This window comes from Pungitius pungitius, chromosome 14 (assembly GCF_949316345.1).
Source record: "Pungitius pungitius chromosome 14, fPunPun2.1, whole genome shotgun sequence".
NCBI lineage: Eukaryota > Metazoa > Chordata > Actinopteri > Perciformes > Gasterosteidae > Pungitius > Pungitius pungitius.
The window spans coordinates 8,169,780-8,191,712 of record NC_084913.1 but is presented as its reverse complement, the minus strand read 5'-3'; the positions used below and the strand labels follow the sequence as shown (position 1 = coordinate 8,191,712).

Here is a 21,933-nt window from a genome sequence, read left to right as displayed (position 1 = left end):
CCAGTAACACCTAGCCTCTCTCCCTAATGAGATAACCCCTTCTGACAGATTGCAAGTACCACTTTCTCTCTATTGCATAATTTAAACTGACCCCTGTAATTGGACAATGATTCAAGTCATCAGCCAGCGGGAGAAGGTCACGCTTGTCTGAGTAAAATCCTGGTCAAGACTGACATGGATTTGATTATCATGAGCAAAAATATCAAAGTGACTCATGAATAAACACTAAATCAGAGAATACATTATTAATCTACAAAACTCAGCTACACAATTAAACTGTTTCTATGCATATATGATGCTGAAATTCAACAAGGATGTTGCACTGGTGGCATCTTATTTGAGACTTTTAGGCATTATGATAATGCTTGGGTCAAATGTATTTTTAATCCTCGCCTTGAGGCAAAAATCTTTAACTTAAGCTTGACCAAGACCTGTGCCCCTGACCCCCCTGCTGGAGGATTTGGCCCAGGGTCACTCTCTGTAGTGTTGTGTCATCGTCTTGCATGTAATAACAGCTTTGAACATGATATTTTTGATTAATTCCAACTGAAAGTAATAACATTAGTTTCTTTTTGTTTCAAAAACTATTTTATGTCATGGACACAAAGTTAGAGATACTGTACCGCGATGATGAGCTGTAGAGCATCAGAGGCTTATCCTACCCACTTCAGAAGACATTAATCATCCTGACCTCTGAATAAGCATTTTCAAAAGTCAGCAAAATATATGCTTCAGTACTGACACATAGATACTGAATATGACGCTGTGAAATAGAACTTCAGAGCCTGTTTTGGCTTCCGGTTTTAAAGCTAAACTGGGAATTGAGATCTTTTGTTTATCACTCATACAAACAGATGAGCTGAAATATATATAACATGTATGTATGTGTGTTAGAAAACAAAACCTGTATTTTAACACATTAGAAAGAACAACTTCTGCCTCCAAGTGGCCTAAAAACCGAATAGTACTACTTCAAATTGTGTTACCGCAATCATTAGTTAAAGGTTCAGATTACTGTGTCAGAAAACAGCTTGGGTGGATTATGTTGCTCTTGAAGAGGCTTATTTACTGCAGCAAATTGTTAACAACCAACAAGAGCAGCTAATCCCCTGCACAGAATGTGGCGAGGGTGGAGACTAACAACATGGAGCCTTCCGACCCTGATACTCAACAACATGCTTCCATACTCGCTCCTGTCAGCACAACCACCCCCCCCACCTGCACAGAAAGTAAAGGAGCAGAGACTTTCCCCATCCTGCTTGCTTTTTTTTTCTGATGCCAAATTTTAAAGAGATTTTGCACGGCAGTATGGAATAAGTGAAAAGAAGACACCTTAGTAAATGCAGATTGGGGTTTATTGGGTTCCTTCCTCTCACAGGTAACAGTACAGCAGAGGAGTATCCGACGGGCACATGGGAAAGGAAGTGGGGGGGGGGCTTAGAAGAACAGAGGCCTCAACTTGGCTGTGCAGCTCCTAGTGGGAATGAAGCCCATTGTCTGACTGGAAGCCGGGTGAACAATACGGCAGCAAATCTGCCACCCCCCGACCTCACTTGGCACAGAGGATTGCCAGCCTGCCCGAGAAACCGGGATTTGCTGTGCAAAGGCGTCCAGGAAGGGCGAATCGATGCTGATATAGAGGAAAAGCTCGGGGGGGGGTTAGCGATATGTAGAGGCCAATAACAAACCGTTTTGTATGATTAACTTGGAGAAACTCTCGGAAGTAGTTATCTGGTGGTTGGCCGATCCCCAAGTTCAGTTCAGCTGACAGATGAGAGTCCGGCAGGTGGTTTACAGGATGAGGCCGGGGTGGGGGGGGCACGTGGCCCGGCAGGGATTAAGCGGCAACAAGAAGGTAAAGGGATTAGACTCAAAACGGAGCCTGCTTCTTTAACCTCTTTACTGTGGTCACACTGACGGCGCACAAGGAAACTCTTCAGCCAAAACTCTGCTCTTTCACTCTCCGCCTCTCCTCCGCTCATCCCCCCCCCATGCAGCCGCCTCGGTGGTCAGCGGGGCTCCAGCGGGACGCAAAAACCAAACTGCAGCTGAAGAACTGAGCCGTGGAACACAGACAGCGGAGTGTACTGGACCTCCTTCCCCCGGTTGGAACGGGCCCACGAGCCGAAGGCGTTGTCTGCACAGATGAGGACGGTCTCGCACTCTGTGAATGGACTATAAGATAAAGAGATAGTGGATTACATTGTCGTTTACGGTCTCTTCACAAATGACAACTTTAAGTTTAAAAGCCACATAAACTAGCTCATCATGCTTTTGAAGTCAGGACTATTCTTCATTTTGTGTCTGTTTACCCTCCAAGCAAGTCGGATCAAAGGTAAGACCCCTGTTGGGATGCTGGTTTTTCTTTCAGTAATTTAACTTTGATCGGAGAAGGATTTCAGGAGGGGATCTTTGCAAGTTTAAAAAATATATATATATTTTTTAGCAAATACAGATTCTATCACTAAAGAGGGTTAAAATATTTTGGTTCAAGAATGACTGAAGTTGGGAACCTGGAGAATAGATCCAGATCACGTTCACATTCATTTCAGTTATTCTCAGAAGCAAAGACCTTTATGCAGGTTTTCTATCAATGAGGTCCTGCATCAGAGGGGACTTTATAAGGTAGTTATTCCCTTTAATGTCAACAATTACAATTGTCTGCGAACTTTAAAGGGTTACCTCATGCTCAGACGGATCTGATTGTTTTTTTTTTTTTTAATACCAAGTGAACAGCGAGCCAGTTTTAATGCCATGAATATTCACAATGAATTAAACGGGCTTACTCCTATAATAGCGGCAGATAGCATCATTTCACCAGGCATAGCAAACGCGTCGGCACTGGTTGTCTGCCTCAGTGGGATGTGCCCCGGTGAGCTCATTATCCTGGAGGAAACAAAAGCCATTCTGTTCCCCGGTGTCGCAGGACGCTAATCTTTTCTGGCTTGTAATTCTGCTGTGAGGCCTTTTTTTTTTTTTATCCTCGGCGGCAGCGGCAGGCATTAAAGACTCGCTCAAACGCTCCCTCCTCTCACCCAGGCCCTCGTGTCTCTGCATGTGCAAGTCAGGCTTCGGGCTTACCGAATTCCAAACAGCGACTCGAGGGGTCTCTTTGCTGGTGGGACCAACAACGGAAACACACACGATTTGATTTAGGAAGATTTTCGGACCAGCTTCTGACCTGCTGGAAACTGGGGGGACATTTTGTCCACAAGCTACAGGCAGCGATTTCCACGTCATCTTTGAATGTTCTTGGTCCTGAGCCAAATTTGGATTTGAGAACAACAATATCGGTCATTGTAGGTGATATTACACACGTGTTGTACAGCGAGTAACACTTTTTTCTCTCTTTGCTGTAAAATGTATGTCACGCAAAATATCAAAAAATGTCTCTAATTTTTTTTCACTCTTTCAATTTTGTTTGGATTTTTTGACAATGACAATTAGAACAGCCCAGATTCACACGATTATATAAATGCTACTTAACGTGTTATTTTAACGTCAAAACAAAATGTGACGACACAATTACAGGGGTTAAATATGATCATCTGTAGTAATCCTCAACATTATTCCTTTAATATGATTGTTATAAGTTCTGCGATTAATGATGATTACTGAAGCCTGTCCCATAGCGCAGGGTGATCTTTTTTTTTATCCCTTTGCACCAACCACTTGAAAATTCATATTTGTTGAATTTGTATATTTTCATTTATGTTTAACATCCAAACACACCTTCCATATTGTATATTAGCTAATGCTGCAGCTGGGCTAATGTGTTGCATTAGCTTGTACAAGTCCTAGTAGTATTGTGTTCACTCGTGGAACATGCATGCAGCATACTTAATACTCTCTGGGCTCTTTCTGTGTTATTCTTCCTCTGCTTGTGGTCCAGTGCTCAGAATGCGGCCAATGACTTCCTTCGACAAGCACAACTTAATGGCTGTTGAGAAGATGCTTATTGATGCACAAATATTTCCCTCTTGCGTTGTTTATCACCATCAAAATGCAGCTTTTGTATCGGATGGCTATGTAATAGTGAATATATATTAGTTACACTAAATTGCTTTTTATATTTTCCTTTTACCTCAATTATCTCCCCTAATCTAAAGGAGGCACAGTATTGGTCTTATTACTGGTCAGTGTGTCCGATGATGCTCAGTTTCCGTTTTTGGGCTCATAAATCCTGGCTTATTGTCTTAGAAAGCCCTTTGAGGTTTGGCATTACAATGAGTCCCTTTCTTCTTAAATAGCTTTATTCAATAGGGTGGCACACTGGCTTGCGGTGTGGAAATACTTCCTGTAATGCCAGGGTGTCTGAGCTTGTTTTCTTCCTTAAGATAATCTGAAATAAAGGGCAGTTTTCCTCCTAATGTCTGCATAGAGGTCTGACTGCGGATGTTTTTTTCACGTGGTGTGATTGTTGTTGCCACTCAGATCAACTCGGTATCCAAAACTTACTTTTTGTTTTTTAACCTCTGTGTGTGTGTATTTGCTCTACACACACATGGCTTGACAGGGTTTGGTAACTTAGTTATTTGGGTTTAACATTCTGATTCCTGGATACAAACCACCAGACTAAAACAGTATATTTCCATGGAACCCCAGCCATTTAGTATAACACTTCCATGAATAAAGAAAACATGCAGGGGACAGATTTAAATAAAAGTGTATGCGTCAGAGGCCAAATCTGTGAAATGATGGCAAGGGAGGGCAGCTCGATGTTATGTTTAATATTACCTACCATTGTCTCCACAATGGAGTTCATTGGACAAGTGATTTGTTAATATTTAAAAGTCTCAAGCCCAATATGAGATGACATCACTGTGTCATCTTCAGGGTTTTTGCCTTTTTAACAGAACGAGAGCAACTCCCTGTCATTTTAAAACATCATTTGCTTTGCTTGTTGCAATGCAAACTAAGCATTTTGTTAATACAAATAATGGAAATCCATGTTTCCTTAACTCAAACATCATGTGCTGACTACTGTTTGAACATTGTTATATTTCTTCCTGAACCTACAACTTCACTGCCTGCTCCTGCAGACCTACGCGATCACGGTTTTTCCGGACTCAGGGATGTGAAGTATCGACACTTTCTAGAAGCCTCCAGGCCGATCCGACACACCACTAATGTCAGAGCGGAGCAGGACGGGCACCGGACCAAGAGGTCGGCGCTCTTCACCACGGGGGTCAAACTGTGTCCCCAGGAGACGGTGAAAGCCGTCATCGGCAGCCATCGGGCCTATTACAAGCTCAGAGGTACATGCTGGTTAATGTGTAACTTTATACAAGACAATCACAGTTTAATCTGTGTCAAATCTTAATGAAGCACTCAACCTTTTGCAAAGATGGAAAAAAAAAACATGTATTCTAATGCTCCCAAATGTGTTTGCCTATCTGAATATGATCAATTGATGTGCATATATTAAGGTTTGTATAAATGTCTGATATTTTTTTAGAACCCAGGAGATTTATGTGATTAAATGATGTAAAATGCAAATGTCCTTTGTCCGAGAAAAATGAACTGCGGATGATTCAACGGGGGATGATTTCCAGCGTGGCTGTTACAAATGGCAAATAATACCAACACAAACGGCTGCGATGGCGTATGATTTTAAAATGAGGCAGATTCATTTGTTGTATCCGAGGTAACCGCTTAAATTCAGAAATGGCTTTATCAGAGAATATATTTCCCACAGGCATCGCAACATCAGACCATGCGCAGCAGATTTTACCAATCGAGGAAGCTAAAACACATTGACGCTTCAGGGGGTCTTTGTGCTCATGATTTTAATAACCACAAAATTGTCACGGACAAGCAAATATTTGAATATACCGCTTGACATTTACTTAAACGGGCATTGCAACATTTTGGGCTCTGCCATTTATACAATGTTTTTTTTTTTTAATGTATTATAGCATTATGCCATTGTGGGCTGTTGTGTGCTGTGCATTCAGAAGGAAAAATGCACTGAAAGGTTTATCTGAGGGGAGCAATAATATGAAATTGCTCAATCAAAGAAAACTCCCCCTGATTCAAAGGTGCCAAGATCATCAGTAATTGGATTTGGCCTTTCAGTCATTTCTATGTATATAAAGCCCTGTCCAGTTTGCCTTTATTTATCTCCACATACAATTAGATTGGGTCTCATTTATAGTTTTTTTTCTCATATTTGTGGAGAAAAAAAATGAAAACAAAACATCCCAAAAGTGACGTGACATCTCTTCAGTCTGTCAGGAGGTGATATGGGAAGCCTTTCGGATCTTCCTGGACCGAGTCCCAAACTCAGAGGAGTACATCGCCTGGCTTCATACCTGCCAGCATGAAAACCTCTGCATGGACGACCTGGCCCAGAACTTCAGTAGCTCTCAGGAGCATCTGGACATGGTGGCCCAAGTGAGTCCAGCACCCAAACACATCAGACACAAGACAACTTCTATGGACACGTGTAAAGTTGCAATAGTTGATATCTTGTTTCTTATCGCTAGAGAGTAGCCGAGCAAGATGAAAGTGAAGGGTATGTGCAAACTTCCTTCTTAACATTTGTGTCGAATGTGAACCAAAATATGTTGGTAGAAACAAATGTTTTGTATGGTTTGAAAAGGCAGAACGAAGTAGAGGAGCATATGTAACAATCTGAATTTGTAACAAACGTATTTGTATTTTTTTCCAGGGTTATCGCTGAAATCACCGAGGCAGAAAGGGATTGTGAGTTGAACACTAACGCCTGATTATTGTTTGAAGCAATTCCATTACTTAAAGAACTTAGCAGCGATCAAAAAAAGTAAAGAAAAGTTTTGTCCCAGGCACCTGGACACCTCCGCCGATCCTGCTGCCGACCGAGAGTGAAGCGGTGAGTCCACGTTTCAGAATCCCAGCACATTCAAAATCAGGTGGCATTGGTCTAACGGCGCCACTCGGCTCTTCTCTGCCAGATTCAGGAAGACCACAACATGATAAAAGAGAACTATGAGGAGTACATTGTTGAGTTCAGAGTCACCATCGCTGATCCGGCGTACAGCAAGCTGTTCAGTGACCCGACGGCCAAGTACAGTGACATCAAACGGGAGCTCACAGAAAGGGTGAGAGTGGAGACGAGTGTCCACAGGCGGACAATGACAGTCAGATATCTGCCCTCTTTTGCCCTCGGCAAACACACAATGCCCGCTGACAGCAGAGCCGCGAAAGCGCTTTGAGGTGTAACTGAGGCCGTCACGGCCCTGAGAGGATATAAGAAGAGGAGCAAGCGGGATGTGTTTGTCTCACCTGCAACCTGTAGAATAGAAACCCTGCTCCTCTGCCTGTGTCTCTCTTCCCCTTTTTCAGTTTTGCGTCATTATACAAGATGCCTTACAACAAGATCAATTTGATTTACAGCTCAACACTGCACTGAGTGTACACCCGGGCTGTTTGATTGCAAAAAAGTGATATTTAGTTAAGACTTCTACATGATCACAAGACAGGCCTGTATTAGATCTAATCAAGTATATTATCATTGACTGAGAGGGCATTGACTGGGATTCTAAACCCAGCTGTTAGGAACCACTTGTACCATCAGCATGTCATTGCTTTTTTGAAGAACTGAATGTTAGAAGTAAAATCTTCCACATCCACTACACAAAGGCAACGATTTTGTTTTTTTTCCAAGACGATCTCAGAGAAATTCAGTGCGCACTAATACTAATCAGGTCAGGTGATACTTTATTCTTGAACCTGCATGAATAATAATAATGGAAATGATTTCAAGCGACAAGCTTTTGTTGTTTCGCAGCCTGCTGGAACACGACTATCTTCATTTAACCGTCATGGCTTTTAACAATTATTTTACTTAACTTTAATTCTTTTTACTCTTTCAACCTGTAGGTTTATAAGTCACTAACTTTACCCGTCAATTTCAGATACTGCTGCCCCCTACTTCCCTCCTCTCCTCCTTCCCTCCTTACCTTGTTCTCTTCTCTCCTCCTTCCCTCCTTACCTTGTTCCCTCCTCTCCTCCTTCCCTGCTCTGCAGTAGCCTCCAGTGCTTTGTTCCCAGAATGCACAGCTGTACCCAATCCCCTAATCAGCTTCCTGGCCCATACGAATGGCAACTTCTTCTTCTGCTTGTTACAACCACATCACTGCATCTATGGCCAAACGGCAGAATAGCATAACAATTATCATATTTTAGACACTGGAACCAGGGAATCTCTCCCAATTTGCTTGGAATGATTTGCATTCATTTTCTGTCTATTTTAGATTCACTGTTGACCAGTTGTTGCAGGTCTAGTACATTGCAGTATTTGTAAATGTCCTATTTCTGATTTGTTTATGCCAGATGGAAAAAACAAATGTTTTTCTATTCCTTCAGTTACAAAAATCTCATGCAAAATGTGTTTTTTTTAATGGAAGACAAAGCCCAATACTGCAAACCACATTAAGAAAAAATGCTTTTTTCCCCACCTCTTGTTTTTCTTTTCTTTAGATGGTTCGTGTGTTTGAAAAAGTTCCAGGATTCAAAGAGATTCGTGTGCTTGGATTTCGGTGGGTTTACTTTTATTTTCTCATAAAAATATATATTTTAGAGCAGTCAAAAAGAGAAATACGACGTCCACAAAAAGAACGTGACTTCCGCCCGTAACGAGGGTTCCTGACATCGATCGCTTGTGTCCATCAGCTCAGAGGATGTGTCTGTGCGGTACGCCGTGGTCTTTAATGGAGAAACGGAGCTCAACGACCAACCCGACGGTCTCGAGGGGCTTGAGAAGGACGAGGACGTACATGCCCCTAAACTAAAGCACATCATCGTTAAGGCCTTAAAGCAGGATCTGTCCCTGCCGCTGGACATGCAGACACTGAGCTTCGAGACGGGTGAGAACAACAGCACATCAGCTGAATCCCAGAATCCATCGGAATAAGAGCGCTAAAGCTGTAAGAGACGCTGTGACGCTTCCCTTTCAGTGACCACGGTGTATCCAGTGGCTGAGCTCGGCATGGACCCCGTCCGGGGGCCCGGGGACGGCGCCACGCAGGCGCCGACAGCGGACTTGGAGAACTCTTTGGAAGCTTTTGGAACCAGGCCGGAAACACACACGTTTGTGCCTTTCATACCCAACGTCGTCCCAGAAATGATTCCCACCGCCACCGACCAGACCCCTTTAGCGTCATCGGCGGAGGGGGAGTCCACAGAGGAGTCAGGAGACATTAAGAAACCTGAAGCAAAAGTGGAAGAAGGAGCAGAGCCAGAGCCGGGGGAGACGTCGGCATTCGATGGCGGAGGGGAGGCGCGGCCTGAGGGACGGGTGACACAAGGTGAGGCAGCTTCAGGTTAAAATGCTATTTTAAAAAGCACAATGTTGAAGTTCAATCAGCAGGGACACGATTACGAAGTCAAAGCCGTGTTGAGCAGTAAAACGTTAGACTGAGGTTTTGACTCCATTTAGAGCTGTTGACAGAAAACAGCAAGAAACTGGTGGTTGGACCACAACTCTGACCACGGCTGGCCCACTCTGGTTCTTCTGAGAATCGGAAGAAAGTGGTGGGAGGATGTTGTTACGGTCTAGAGACAGCAGCTGATATATCTATATATAACGTATATATCATCCCCAGGCTAGAAAGGTAAGAGTGAGAAGTATATTTTATTTGATGCCAAAGAAATGACTAATTATCTGACAGGAGACCTCTAAAATACTAATTGACTTGTTATAAATGGAGGAAAAAAAATGGATTATATGTCTCATACCAATTTACCAATTGAGCTTAAGCAAAGCTGCTTTTTGATTCATGACCATTCAACAACACTTTAAATGATTAGTCTGGTATTGATCCACACTGGCTGGTGAAGAAGTATTTGTTTTCACTGTATCTTTATGTACTAAAACACAGCTTACAACATTTACATTAAACCCAGCCTGAGAATAACTTTAACTGGTGGATAAAATATAATTTTCAACAACCATTATTTTACACTGAACAAATCTTCTAATAAGAAATTAAAATAAATATCAGCGCTGGACTTTAAAAATAAGGGCATTTTTGATTTTCTTTTTCTACTTTTACCAACATGTGCACATAAAAATCCCCCCTCATGGGAAATGGTAATAATGTACAATCACACTTGAGGGTTTGGCTTTGCACACAGAGATGCTCCCTGCTGAGGCCACACATCACATTAAAACCTATTAACAAGCATGTGATGGTCGGGTCATTATCAACATCATCAACTTTGTCAAACGAAATGCACCCAGTTAGAGAAGCTTGCGTTTGGGGTCATTTGTAACACAGAGCGATTGGCCTGGAAACTGATCAATGCAGCTCTGTTTTCTGTGGAGCGAGTGAAGAGCAAACGTTTTTTTTGTCTGCAGTGAAAATGATGCACGCTATATTTGTGAGATAAAAGCATGTTGTGAATATTAATCAATTGTGGACTCGCATATTACTCGGTAACTGGACTTCTTTGTGGTTTAAGGTTTTGAGTTATTGGACATTTCCTATGCAGCCACCAAATGGAATCTACTTCTACAGACTTCTACTAACTCTACATTGCAATTTCTGTATTTATCTCATATTAAAGAAACTCATTTTGGTCTTAAAACTTATTTTCTGAAATGTTTTGTTTTACAAGAACCCGAACCAGTGGATGGTGTCAGTGAGGAACGTCCAACGGGACGGAATGAGGACCGTCCCTTGGCTGCCCCCGACTCCAAACCAGAAGAAGTACTTACCGATGCAGCTATTGAGGTTAACTTGGACCTACCCGGGTCTGCAGACCCCTCCGTTACTGAATTTTCTGTCGTGGAAGCAAAAGCCCCAGTCCCTACGACACCTTCTCACGAGGAGTTCTTCCAAGGCCTTGAACCAGCGCCGGACGGGAGCGGACCCACGTCCTCCTCCGAGGAGAGCGGCAAAGCCCCCGAGGACAGGGACGAGTCCGGCGGAGGGCCCAGCGGAGCGGCCCCGGCTCCCACGGACTTGCCTCCGGAGAACGTTCAAGGCGACACGGGGTCAACTCTGAGCGGGGTCGAGGGCGAAGTGACGGAGTCTCTGGAAGACGAGAGCGGCAGCGGATTTCCCTCCGAGTTCGACGAGCGGCCGCACGAGTCCACGGCCGCACCGGCCACGAGACCAGTCAGCACCCCCATGATGACCGCAGCGGACAAGGGGAAAGAATTGGTGGTTTTCTTTAGCTTGAGGGTCACTAACATGATGTTTTCTGATGGCCTGTTCAACAAGAGCTCCCCAGAGTATAAATCACTGGAGAATACCTTTCTTGAGCTGGTAGGTACACAAGCTTTTGTGTTGGATGTATTGATTTTGCATGCTTCGTTTTCATATTTGTTTTCTTAACTGAACCCGAAATATGTGATGAAAGTACGTTTGTGCAATATATGCTGTGCAACTTAGATTTCAAATGTTATTTTAGTAGGAGTATTACTATTTTGCAGTAGCCCTAAATTGGTGCTTAATCTAAATTTCGTTTTACATATTTCCCAAGTGTGGATGCACTTCGCATCTTCCTTATCCTCACATTTTTTAATCTTAAAATGAACAGCAAATTACAAGGAATTCATGTTTTTTTTTTTTTTTTTTTTATAGAAGTCTTTAAGTGTGATATGGCTTCAACCAATCGCAGTGTGCTCATTTCAGAGAAGCCATTGTGTCAGCAGTATAAAGTAATCGTTCTGTTTCACTTAGACACAGCACTCTGGGTCCAGACACTCGCCAAATCCTGGAGCTTCCAGTAAATCTGGGCCTGGGAGGCAGAAGACTTTAGCTTCCATACCGGTATTTCTTTCCATATTGGAACTACATCTCCAATGCCTCCGAGAGAGCATGACCTATCCATTTCTTAACTAACATTTTTGAGATGCAAAGTTCTAACAATCTGAAAGCACCTAACATTTCTGAAGCACTCCGCTTTAGTTTTAGACTTTACTCTTGTCCTTACATTAGACATTAGATCTTCCTGCTGCAGCTACTCGTGTTGATTGGTTTTATGTGTCCGGCACTAATGTTCGCAAGCAGTTCTTTTTTTTTGTGTTTTGCCTTAATCTTTTGAACTTTGCTAAATGTCGGGCTGTTTCAGTGAGTGTTTGGCTTGAGTGTCAATCATATTTCAGCACGTCATTTTATCTAGTTTGTGTCCGCAAGGGATTTGTCCAAAGTTTTGGGCTATAATATAAAAAGAAGCTCCGGCTATTGAGCAGGAATTTAAAGAGATTACCTTTAGAAATTGTATTATGGAGTAAAATGGAGAATAATGTTGAAACTTGCTCTCAAATATATACCGATACGATATGCAGTTCATCTGAAGCCAGCATCCGGTTAGTTAATCTGAGAACAAAGATATTAAGAAGAGGAAATAGCTAGCGTGGCTCTATCCAAAGCCAACACGGTCAACCTTCCAGAGACCAAAGCTGTTTTGTGGACTCTGGTATTGCCGCCCGAGGTTGCCAGGCAACCTAATGGTGACCACGAGACCTTAGAAAGTGACCTGCACGGATATAATCAGGACACATAACCCCGTGTAAAATCACCAAAATGCTGCTTTTTCTGTGCGGATGTTGTTACCTTTGGACAAAGCAGAGCTAGCTCTCTCCCCGTGTTCCAGTTATTATCCTAAGCTGAGCTAACGGTCTACTGTCTGTAGCCTTACAATAACTGGACACATGAAAATGGAGATAATCTGTTCAATGTAAACCCCCCCCCCCCCCCCCCCCCCCCCCCCCCCCCCATCTGTTCTGATTTCTTTTGGACAGACGTTCTCTCTGGTGTGATATACTGTAGATGCTGCTTGTCGAAATTGCTTTGTATCACCAGGTAGCAATACCTATGCGTCGTGAGACTATGAGTGTGGGGTTTTATGTGTACAGTGTAAGTCTACCAAACCATTTGGTTTGTTCATTCATTTGTTTCTCTTTATGTACGTTTTGACAGTGACCCGTCTGTTTGTGCATGTTTCCAAGCCTTAAAGACTCATTTGCAGGGTGAATGGGTGAATAAATAGATTGATAGTTGCGTTGGTAGGCCCAATAAGAAAGTCATGCAGCGAATAGCCCGTGGTAGTCTGAGTCATGGGACTCGGGTCTCCCTTAGCCGGACTCAGAGGTTCGTTACTCGTGCTAAGAAGCTTTAGGTAATGCTGGTTGGTTCCAGCAGCGGACGCGTCGTGCTATTGATGGCTCCAATCTGCTTAGTGCGACATCAGTCGGGTTACATCTGTACGCGTGATGCAGTACAATTACTGTGATGGTTATCTGTTGTTAAAAAAAAAAAACTCACAAACTATTTGTATGTACTACGATAAACAAAAAGACAATGAAATAAACTAGATTACAGACTGGTGGAGGTCGTTTAGTTTTGGAGCATTTGTGTGTAAATGCACACATGTTTAATGTTCCCTTTTATTCACCATTTGTCGTATTGCTCCTTCTCCCTGAAAAAGACGTTTACATTGGCATTATGACTGTGCCTTACTAGCGTGGATCGAAGCAACAAACATCATTTGACATCCCTATTTAGTTACAAGGCTTAGTCCCAGGTTAGAGGGGATATATTTCAGGCTTGTGCCCCTGATCTGTGTTATGTAAACGCCTCAACCTCCAACTGAGAAGGTGCATCCGAATTGGATTGTGTACTTGCTGCAATGCCAAGGAGCAGAGGGAATGAGAGCTGATATAGGCGGGATTACTTTCCTGAGTTTCTTAGCCGATGGGTTAATAATAAAAGGTAATGTGTTATATTTTGATAAATTCTCAGTCATTTTCACTTATTTATAAATATATAGCGTACACGACTGTGCAAATGTCATTATTTGTTATGAATTTGATCTGGTTTAATTTTGTACGAGATGCATCGTTGACCATATTCATTAACAAGTTTCTAATGAGTTTTCATGGATACACCATATCAATAAAATCAGTGTCTGCACACGACCAGAGAGTACAAAAATCCAAAGTAATAATAATAAAAAACCTCTCCATCTCCAATCAATTAATGGTTGCCCAAACCATGGTTACTGCAGCTTTCCCATATTAATCAATCTATTTAGTTTCCTGGCAAATCTAATGGGGTCAGACGTTTGAAGTGGTAAGTATTTACCGTATACTCTCGAATTCTCTCACTATCCCAATAGTAACAAGTAATAGGAATAGTGAACATATCTTCCTTTAAATGGGCCGCTTAGGCAGAGAAGGGACACAAAGATTTTAAACTGGTCTGAGTTGGCTCATAAATGAATGAAAAATAGCAGGAAGAATAAGAGAAATGTCAAACAATATCCGCAGCCCATTTAAATGGACATGAGGTAATGTTTTGCTGCGTATTCGACCCCATTTGTGATACTGTACATTCATTTTCTCAGTCTCCTATATATATGAATAGATATATGTAAACCATTAGCCTACAGCACCTTTCAATTCCTCCTGTTTGCCTCCATTACTCTTGTACCTACTGGTTTGTAAAGCAACCAATAAAATTGGACATGGAGGTTGGAATTATTTTATTTCTTACCTTAAATCATGAAAAAAAACAGCATTTCCATAGAGGCGTAACATTCCTCGACGTTTCTTTTTTTTTCTTTTTCAACATCAGAGAAGGATTCGTAAATCAGGTCTTCCAAAACCAAGAACCAGTAGATACACGTGTAACAACAGAGAAGCATGTGTGGTTGTGCTATGAACAGAGATTGTGGTTGTTGTCATGCTGACCACATTGTGTCCACTGTCCCTCCGTCCACGACGCAGGCTGCACTGAGGTCCGTTGTGGAGGAACTCTGGCTTTGACCTGGCGCGGACGCCAGCAGGGTCGACCGTACCGATCGGGCCTCTGACGTGTACAGCGCGCACAGAGACCTGACACCTCGCATTGAGACAAATGGCCGAGCGTGCCGCGAGTCCATTTGTTTTTTTCGGGAACCTGGTGCTCGCTGAGAGACCATTACCTGCAGGGAACTCTGGGAGAACTCTGTGCCGGGCGATAAGTGAAGAAACCCAATCAGAGCAGAACTCGTTCCGGGCCTCTTATCTCCAGCTTGACAGGCCAGCTCGAGGGCCGTAATCTCTCCCTCTCGCACGGCGGCGCTTTTTGATGTCTGCCTCATCCGTGGCGAGCGTGAAGTGGCTGGAAAGAGAGCGGTCCAGATCGATGAACATTGATCTGGGTCCATTACTTCAGCTGGTTGACTTCCTCCCCGCCTAAACATTGCCACCGCCATCCGTCCAAGTCCATAGTCTTAATAGTCTGGTTTTTCCAGTAATGCGAGCCGTCCGAATTACTGGGAATATATAATGTGGGGGGGCATAGATTTTACTGCAGAGATGGGGTTTTTTTGTTGTGATACTGTGGACTCTTACTGCTTCACAAAAGGCAGAAGGGAATGAATCAATTCATCAATTAGTGTTAAATCCACTGGAGTCAGAGGGGTCAGAGATGGCAGTTACTTCGCTTTGCTAACTAACTTTAGGCAACACTGGTTTTTAATACTGAATTTTTTTTAGTGTTGTGTCTGTTCACCTTTTGTTTTCTGCTCTTCGCTGACTAATAATAGCATGTTCTGTGTTCTGTGTCAGCGCGATTTCACGCTTGCATCAAAATGTAATTGCGATCCTATTCGTAGCTTTCACACTGTTACATGTGACCTGAATAATTCAAAATCAGCTGCGCTACGACAACTTTGATACTGTCAAACTACAGGTAAACATGTACTGAGCTGCCCTGGACTTCTCCTAAGGAGGACTGAGATGTTTGCTCACACGTAACACATCTGATATCATTTCATTGACCTAAATATCCAAGTGGGAATATTTGACCTCTGAGGACTGAAAGTGGTTCCCCCTGTACTCCTAAATGTATTCACATCATTAACTCTATAGAACACAAATGTGTGAAAAATGTAAAGACAACAGTTGAATCAAAGATCCAATAAAGACATGAATTTGCTTTCCTCCATCTTCCCCACAGCTTCTCCCATATCTCCAATCCAATTTGACTGGATTCAAGCAGCTGGAGATCCTCAACTTCAGGAACGGCAGCGTTGTGGTGAACAGCAAAATGAAACTGGACAAGCCGGTGCCGTACAACGTCACCGAAGCGGTTCACTGTGTGCTCGAAGACTTCTGCAACGCAGCGTCCAAGCGCCTCGACATCGAGATCGACAGCCGCTCGTTGGAAGTGGAACCAGGTGAAATGCCCCTGACAGCAGAAACCCTGTTAACGGCACCGTCCTCCGCAGTGACCCGGGCAAATCGTGCAACAAGGGTCGGGGGGGGTGGGGGGGGGGAGGCGTGCAGGCGATGCAAAGCATCGTGCACGTGACCTCATTAAACCCGTCACGTCTGTTCTCTCTTTCCTCCTCTCCTCTGCGCTGGCTTCAGGTGACCACGCGGACTCCTGCAGGTTCCTGGCCTGCAACGAGTTTTCTCGGTGCGTCGTGAACGGCTGGACACGGGAGGCAGAGTGTCTGTGCGACCCGGGTTACAGCGCCGCCGACGGGCTGCCGTGTCAGAGCACCTGCGCTCTGCAGCCGGACTACTGCCTGAACGGAGGCCTGTGTGAAATAGTCCCAGGGCACGGAGCCGCCTGCAGGTACACGGACACGGCGATATGGGCCTGAAACGTTAGCATTTGTGTCCCCCTGCTTGAGTCTTTACACATTTATTTTCTGTTTGATAGCTGTTCGTCTGCACAAACACAAACTGCAACGTAAAACCTTCATCCATGCTTAATTGAAGGACATTTGAGACTTGATTTATGAAAAAACATTGTTTCTTTTACGTTAAGCAAATAGAGAGGATTTATTTATCAAAAGTATTATTGCTGTTCAGCAGCAAATGTAGATATTGGATGTTGGTTTGACTCTTATTGATCTTATTAAAAAAAAAAGAATAATTCAGTTATTTAGTCAGAAAAATTCATTTAATATGAATTGGAAGGCTCAGAAGTGTTTGTCGGGTTAATTGAGAAGGTTTATTGTGACTATATCATGATGTATTTATTAGTTTAGGAAGAAGTAGGCTTCTCTCTGACCTGAATACGTCTTTGGGTTTCTTTCAGATGTCCTGTAGGTAAATTCTGGCACTACCACGGCGAGCGCTGCAACGAGCTGGTGTCGATGCCAGTGGACCCTCCGCTCATTGTGACCTGCCTGCTGGGAAGCCTCTGCTTCGTTTTCGCCGTCATCGGCATTCTGATGTTTGTTAACAAGAAATGTATAAAGACCAGAAAGGCGATCACCTTGGTGTAAGTACGAGCCCGTTTCAGCCCTCATGATCTGAATTGCCTTTGCAGTGATTTTGGGATGTTTTTGCATTGAAAGCGTTTTTACATTCACCACCTCATCTCCTTTACGTTGTAGGCCTACCCTTGCTCCCTATGCCTTTGAGAATACTTTGAGGGTCAACCCCGTATTTGAGAATGATGATGGTGTCTTAACTCAAGTGTCCACATTGCCATACCCTTCAAGCTCTTCTTCTTCCCAATCCCAACAGTCTGAACAAGAACATTTTGCCTCAATTGAAAATATACATCTGAGTATTGAGGTACACCGTGCTCTATTTGCACAAATGACTAACCTCAAACCTTCCAACTTCAGTAGTATAAACTAATATCTAAGCTTTTAAGAGGGTCTCAGAGCAATCCTTTCAAAAGGCTCATTTTCCTTCTCATCCTTGGTATGTTTCACATTTGTTTTTTACTTCACACTCACCATCACAGTGGACAAACTATCTGATGCATCTTTGAATTTAAAACCATGCTCTGTATTATTTTAATGGTAATTAAATGTCCCTGATACACAAAATCACACGATAGCTTGCATACTATCCATATTTTTAAAGAGACAAATCCAACAAAGTTGTAAATTTGTAAAGACTGAACTCCGCAGTAGTGGCTTTAGATTTAATCTCCTGTGGTAGATCTTTCCTTCTGGCAGATCCTTATATTCAAGATGTCGACTGCTTTTGTTCACTTTGCCTCTGGTTCCATGATGTATTAATGAAGCACACTGTAAACACGGTCTACTCCTTCTCTCCTCAGATCCCCCGACAACTCTACACAACCAGATCAGAAAAGTTAGTCTCAGAAATGGTGGACTTCCATCAGTGTATACCACACAATGAGGTGAGGACCCGAAAGTACAATCCAAACAAAAAGTACAATTTGATGAAACGCCTTCAGAAAATTGAACTATAAAAGTGACTTCATACAGCTTTTGCATTTGAAGTGTTTTTGATATTCAATAAAAATAACCTTTACTTTACAAATATTTTACAGCTCTATGATGCGTGCAAAGGTAAAACGTATATGCATGATGCCCCTGCTGGAATTTAACTTACAAACCAAATCATAGCATCTAAACAGTAGCTTCAATATGATTGTGGGAAAAAGCATTAACCACGAATGATTTTCATGCTCAGTGTGAATCGGTGCTCCTCCAATGAAAGTCCCTCTCTTGAATTTGAGGATGTTATTTGATTCATAAGAAGCAAACATCCTGAAGAGCCACAAGGATATTCTTTCATTCATCGTAGTATTCCAACGGAAATAAGCCATTTCTCATTCTCTCTCTTGTCTCTTCTAGACATGGCGACCGCAAACTGAATACAGAACACGCCGTCTTTTAAGGGCATCAGATAACGAGTGTTTCGAAGTCAGCGTTCTTTGATGGGACCGCGCTTGTGTGTGGAGCAGCTGACGCAGTGGCACGGTGCATAACAGGAGGTAGCGGAGACTGTGTTTAACTTTAAATGGAAGCGATGGTAGGCAAGTCAAAAGGTGTTTAAAGTGTTGAAATTAATTGTTCATAGTGATCAAAGCGTCTTGTTAGACAGTGAGCTATGGATATTAAAGTGGAAACTAATATTTATTCTATATATTGAATGGTAGGGACATTTCCTGGATAGTCTTCACCAAAGGATGTTCTTTCCTCACAATGAGGTATTTATTATTTACAACTTGATACACTTAGTGGTATCGTGAATTTAGACTGTAAAAGCTATATTTGAACCGTATATCCCAAAAAGAGAATGAATGTAAAGGGCTGTTGATTTGGGTCATGACACATTCATTGTTCATATAAATATTGGTTGCTGAGCTCTCTGCCCTATTCAAAATAATCTTCCAACTAATCATTTCTGTTTTGATTTTTTTTTTTTTTTACACATTTTGCATTTAAACGCAAAAAATAAAATGTTTTTTTTGCATACATTTTGTTTTGTTGTTTTTTTGAGAGGCCCGTTGTCTGCGGTGAGGAATAAAAAGCAATTCATTGATGGACGGCTACAGTCAAATCATGTTTTTCTACAGTTTATTAATGTATTTATATAATCATCTAGCGCTGTTTGTTGTTATTTTAACACAAAAGAGCAGAAAAACACGTACAAATGAGATCCATAGTTTCAATCCACATCATCACCTAATACGATTGAGCTTTGAATGAGTGACGCCATCCACCTCACATTACCCTTTGTCCAAGTAATCTACGAATTAAAGCTCTTTAACCGCTGTTACCGTCAGGATGTCAGATCCGTTTACAGAGCCCTGACCTCCAAATCTACTCGTTCTCACTTGTTGGTGACAACCGAGTGAGAAAAGGCATCAGGAAAATGAGTTTATATATTTATTTTCTATAGTATTCCAGTGTAAAACAAACCACCTGATCTCATTTTGTAGGTGAATCATTAGTCACAGTCAGCTACTGACTCTTTCAGTAAATAAGTGAACCAACTGTAGATGAAGGTAAAGCATGATTGATAGGTCAACGAGATGAGGGAACGCAAGAGTCAAGTCATCAGCATAATAAAATAAAATGTGATTAAACACACACAGACACGCAAATTACATTTTCTTATTTCATTGTCTGTAAAACAACCCCAAACCAACAACTGCAAACATGAAAGCTAACTTCTACATTTCTCCTCTTGCGTAATAAATGAACAACAATAAAAAAAAAAAAAAAGATTTCCTTCTCAAGGATTTTAACAGTTTTATACACAGCTAAGTTAAATTATAGATGGATTAAAAGATAAACTTCTTAGTTGGTAATAAACCCAGGACTTCTTCAAATGAATTCATGTTTATCTAAAAGAAACGTCATGACTGTATGGACTATTTTGTGTAAAGTCATGAAAAAGTGTATCAATGAACACATATAAGCTAATAAAGACTCCCTAGGCGTAGTGCAGCGATGTGACAATATAAGGCCTCCCAGCGGGATTTTCAATTCAAGCATAGTTTGAGAAGAAGACAGAAATGCCAGTGCTACACTGCAAATTAAAAGCTATAAAGAGTGAAATGATTCTTTTGCAGGTATTTAAAAAGGAGATGAAACACTTGGTGCTTACAGTACGATTGTATAAGGAGAATCTTTTCGCTGTGGTTCCTTCTTTTCATCCTAAAGAACCACGTTAAATGTGTACCGGCATGTTTGTGAGCCCGTGTATCAGTGTAATGTCGCAGGGCGCTTATCTCGCTGCCGCGCTTCACTTGAGGAGACTCTGCAGCATGGCGGTGGCGTATGTGGGGCGGGCCTGCTTGTTCTCGATGGCTTTCTTCAGGTACTGAATTCCATCGCAGCGTTCCCAGATTTCCTCAAACTGCCGAGGCAGGATCTCCGCCCCCCTCTTCCTGGTCAGACCGGTCTCCTCCAGACTCAGTTCACACATCTCCATGTCGTCTTTTCCTGAGGCGGTGACAGTGAAGAAACATGAAAAGGGCGTCTACTTTAGCAGTATTACAGTTAAATGTGGGAAAATGAGGATTGTATTGCTTTATATTAGAAATATAGGTTCAAATATTAATTTAGATCTTTAGATATTGGAATGTTTATAAAATCAAACAGCAATTTGACGGCGTTTCTTTTACTCTTTTCTGACATTGTATAGATGAAACAAGCATTGCCCAAATATTAAAGACAAAAGTATGATCTGTGTCGATTTTTTTTCTTTATCTTTTCTCTGCGTTTCCCTCATGAAACAGAAGATGCTTTCATGATTCAGTTCTTCATACAGCCTTAAAAGATGAAAAAAAGGTATTTTGTTTAACCGCTACTGACGACCTGAAGTGATGTCGGAAGTAGAAATCACTTGCTTTTAATATCCTAAAATTAAAAAAAAAAAACAGGTTTGTCAAGAGGTGCTCTCTCTGCTCCGATACGACAAAAAGATGCTGACTCACCGGCAACCAACACAATCGGTTGCTTTTCCGGGTGAAGCTCTATCTGTCTGGCTATCCAGGGCCCGTCGAAGTGGGCGTACCACCAGCCCTTCTTTTTATTCTGCGGGTCTTTGTACTGGTCCGCCGGTCGGATGAAAGGAATGCGGAAATAACGCTGCTGGCGGTTCATGGCCACCTCCTGATGCTGCGCTGCCATCGGAGGAGCCGGGTTTTGTTCAGCTGCGGCGAGAGTGTGACCATGAAGATATGATATTAGACTGTTGTTTGTCTCCAGAGTACCGAACAAAACAACTGAAATGGTGTCTTATGTCCGCGTGACACCCACAAGGAGCAGGCTGAGTGGGGAAGAAAAACCAAGAATAACGCTTTAAGAACATAAAAGACTAATACTGCATGAAATAACACAGAAATATAATAGAGAAAAATCCTCCTTGGCCTCTGCAGACTTTGCACTACATTGTTCTCATGCAGAGTATATATATATATATAAACAAAGACAAACAAAGCATATCTTTCTGGAGATATCACGTCAAAAGAGTAAGGCTAATATATAGTGAAATTTAAAGAAACAATACATCTTAAGTCTCCATTCCCCAATCAAGCTAAAGATTTGTTTTTAAGCAGAGAAGCCACACAGTAATGTGTGTGTGTGGGCGTTTGTGGCACAGTCCGTGCTCCGTTAGGTTGACCATGAAATGAGCAATAAGCCGTGAGAAGTCCTAGCAGCAGCTACTGAGCACAACAAGTCATGGACGGCAGTTACTTGCCAATTAGAACAAATATT

General features: G+C 42.3%; 2 protein-coding genes across 6 annotated transcripts in view; one reads left to right on the top strand and one right to left on the bottom strand.

The window, feature by feature from the left end:
- Positions 1-1,967: 1,967 nt before the first annotated feature.
- impg1b (interphotoreceptor matrix proteoglycan 1b) lies at positions 1,968-19,177 on the top strand. Of its 5 annotated transcripts, none has more exons than XR_005121387.2 (18): positions 1,968-2,335; positions 5,043-5,258; positions 6,230-6,396; positions 6,489-6,517; positions 6,674-6,708; positions 6,807-6,853; positions 6,936-7,082; positions 8,464-8,522; positions 8,656-8,849; positions 8,940-9,290; positions 10,603-11,255; positions 11,673-11,762; positions 15,939-16,158; positions 16,352-16,562; positions 17,031-17,216; positions 17,465-17,515; positions 18,012-18,095; positions 18,556-18,571. XR_005121387.2 is itself a non-coding variant. In XM_062557313.1 (18 exons), exons 1-18 carry the CDS (start codon positions 2,269-2,271, stop codon positions 18,303-18,305), a joined length of 2,997 nt encoding a protein of 998 aa, XP_062413297.1. In that variant the 5' UTR covers positions 1,968-2,268; the 3' UTR covers positions 18,306-19,177. The 5 variants fall into 5 exon arrangements, 4 of the variants coding, with proteins under 4 accessions (XP_062413297.1, XP_037342733.2, XP_037342735.2 ...); XM_062557313.1 differs by having other exon boundaries at positions 17,332-17,515; positions 18,249-19,177; XM_037486836.2 differs by having other exon boundaries at positions 1,971-2,335; positions 17,332-17,515; positions 18,556-19,177.
- A 90-nt stretch (positions 19,178-19,267) lies between these two features.
- Positions 19,268-21,933, bottom strand: part of myo6b (myosin VIb) — a 30,296-nt gene continuing 27,630 nt past the window's right edge. The window contains exons 32-33 of the mRNA XM_037486835.2: positions 21,150-21,368; positions 19,268-20,655 (exon numbers count right to left, since the gene is read on the bottom strand). Coding sequence (XP_037342732.2) covers positions 20,456-20,655; positions 21,150-21,368 — 419 coding nt within the window. The 3' untranslated portion in view covers positions 19,268-20,455. The remainder of the gene's footprint in view (positions 20,656-21,149; positions 21,369-21,933) is intronic.

Excerpts from the sequence above, each read along its gene's own strand:
- impg1b (XM_037486836.2), top strand. The coding sequence starts at position 2,269 with ATGCTTTTGAAGTCAGGACTATTCTTCATTTTGTGTCTGTTTACCCTC. Across the intron at positions 2,336-5,042 it reads CCAAGCAAGTCGGATCAAAG|ACCTACGCGATCACGGTTTT; the intron begins GTAAGACCCCTG and ends CTGCTCCTGCAG. Across the intron at positions 17,217-17,331 it reads AGAAAGGCGATCACCTTGGT|GCCTACCCTTGCTCCCTATG; the intron begins GTAAGTACGAGC and ends TTTACGTTGTAG.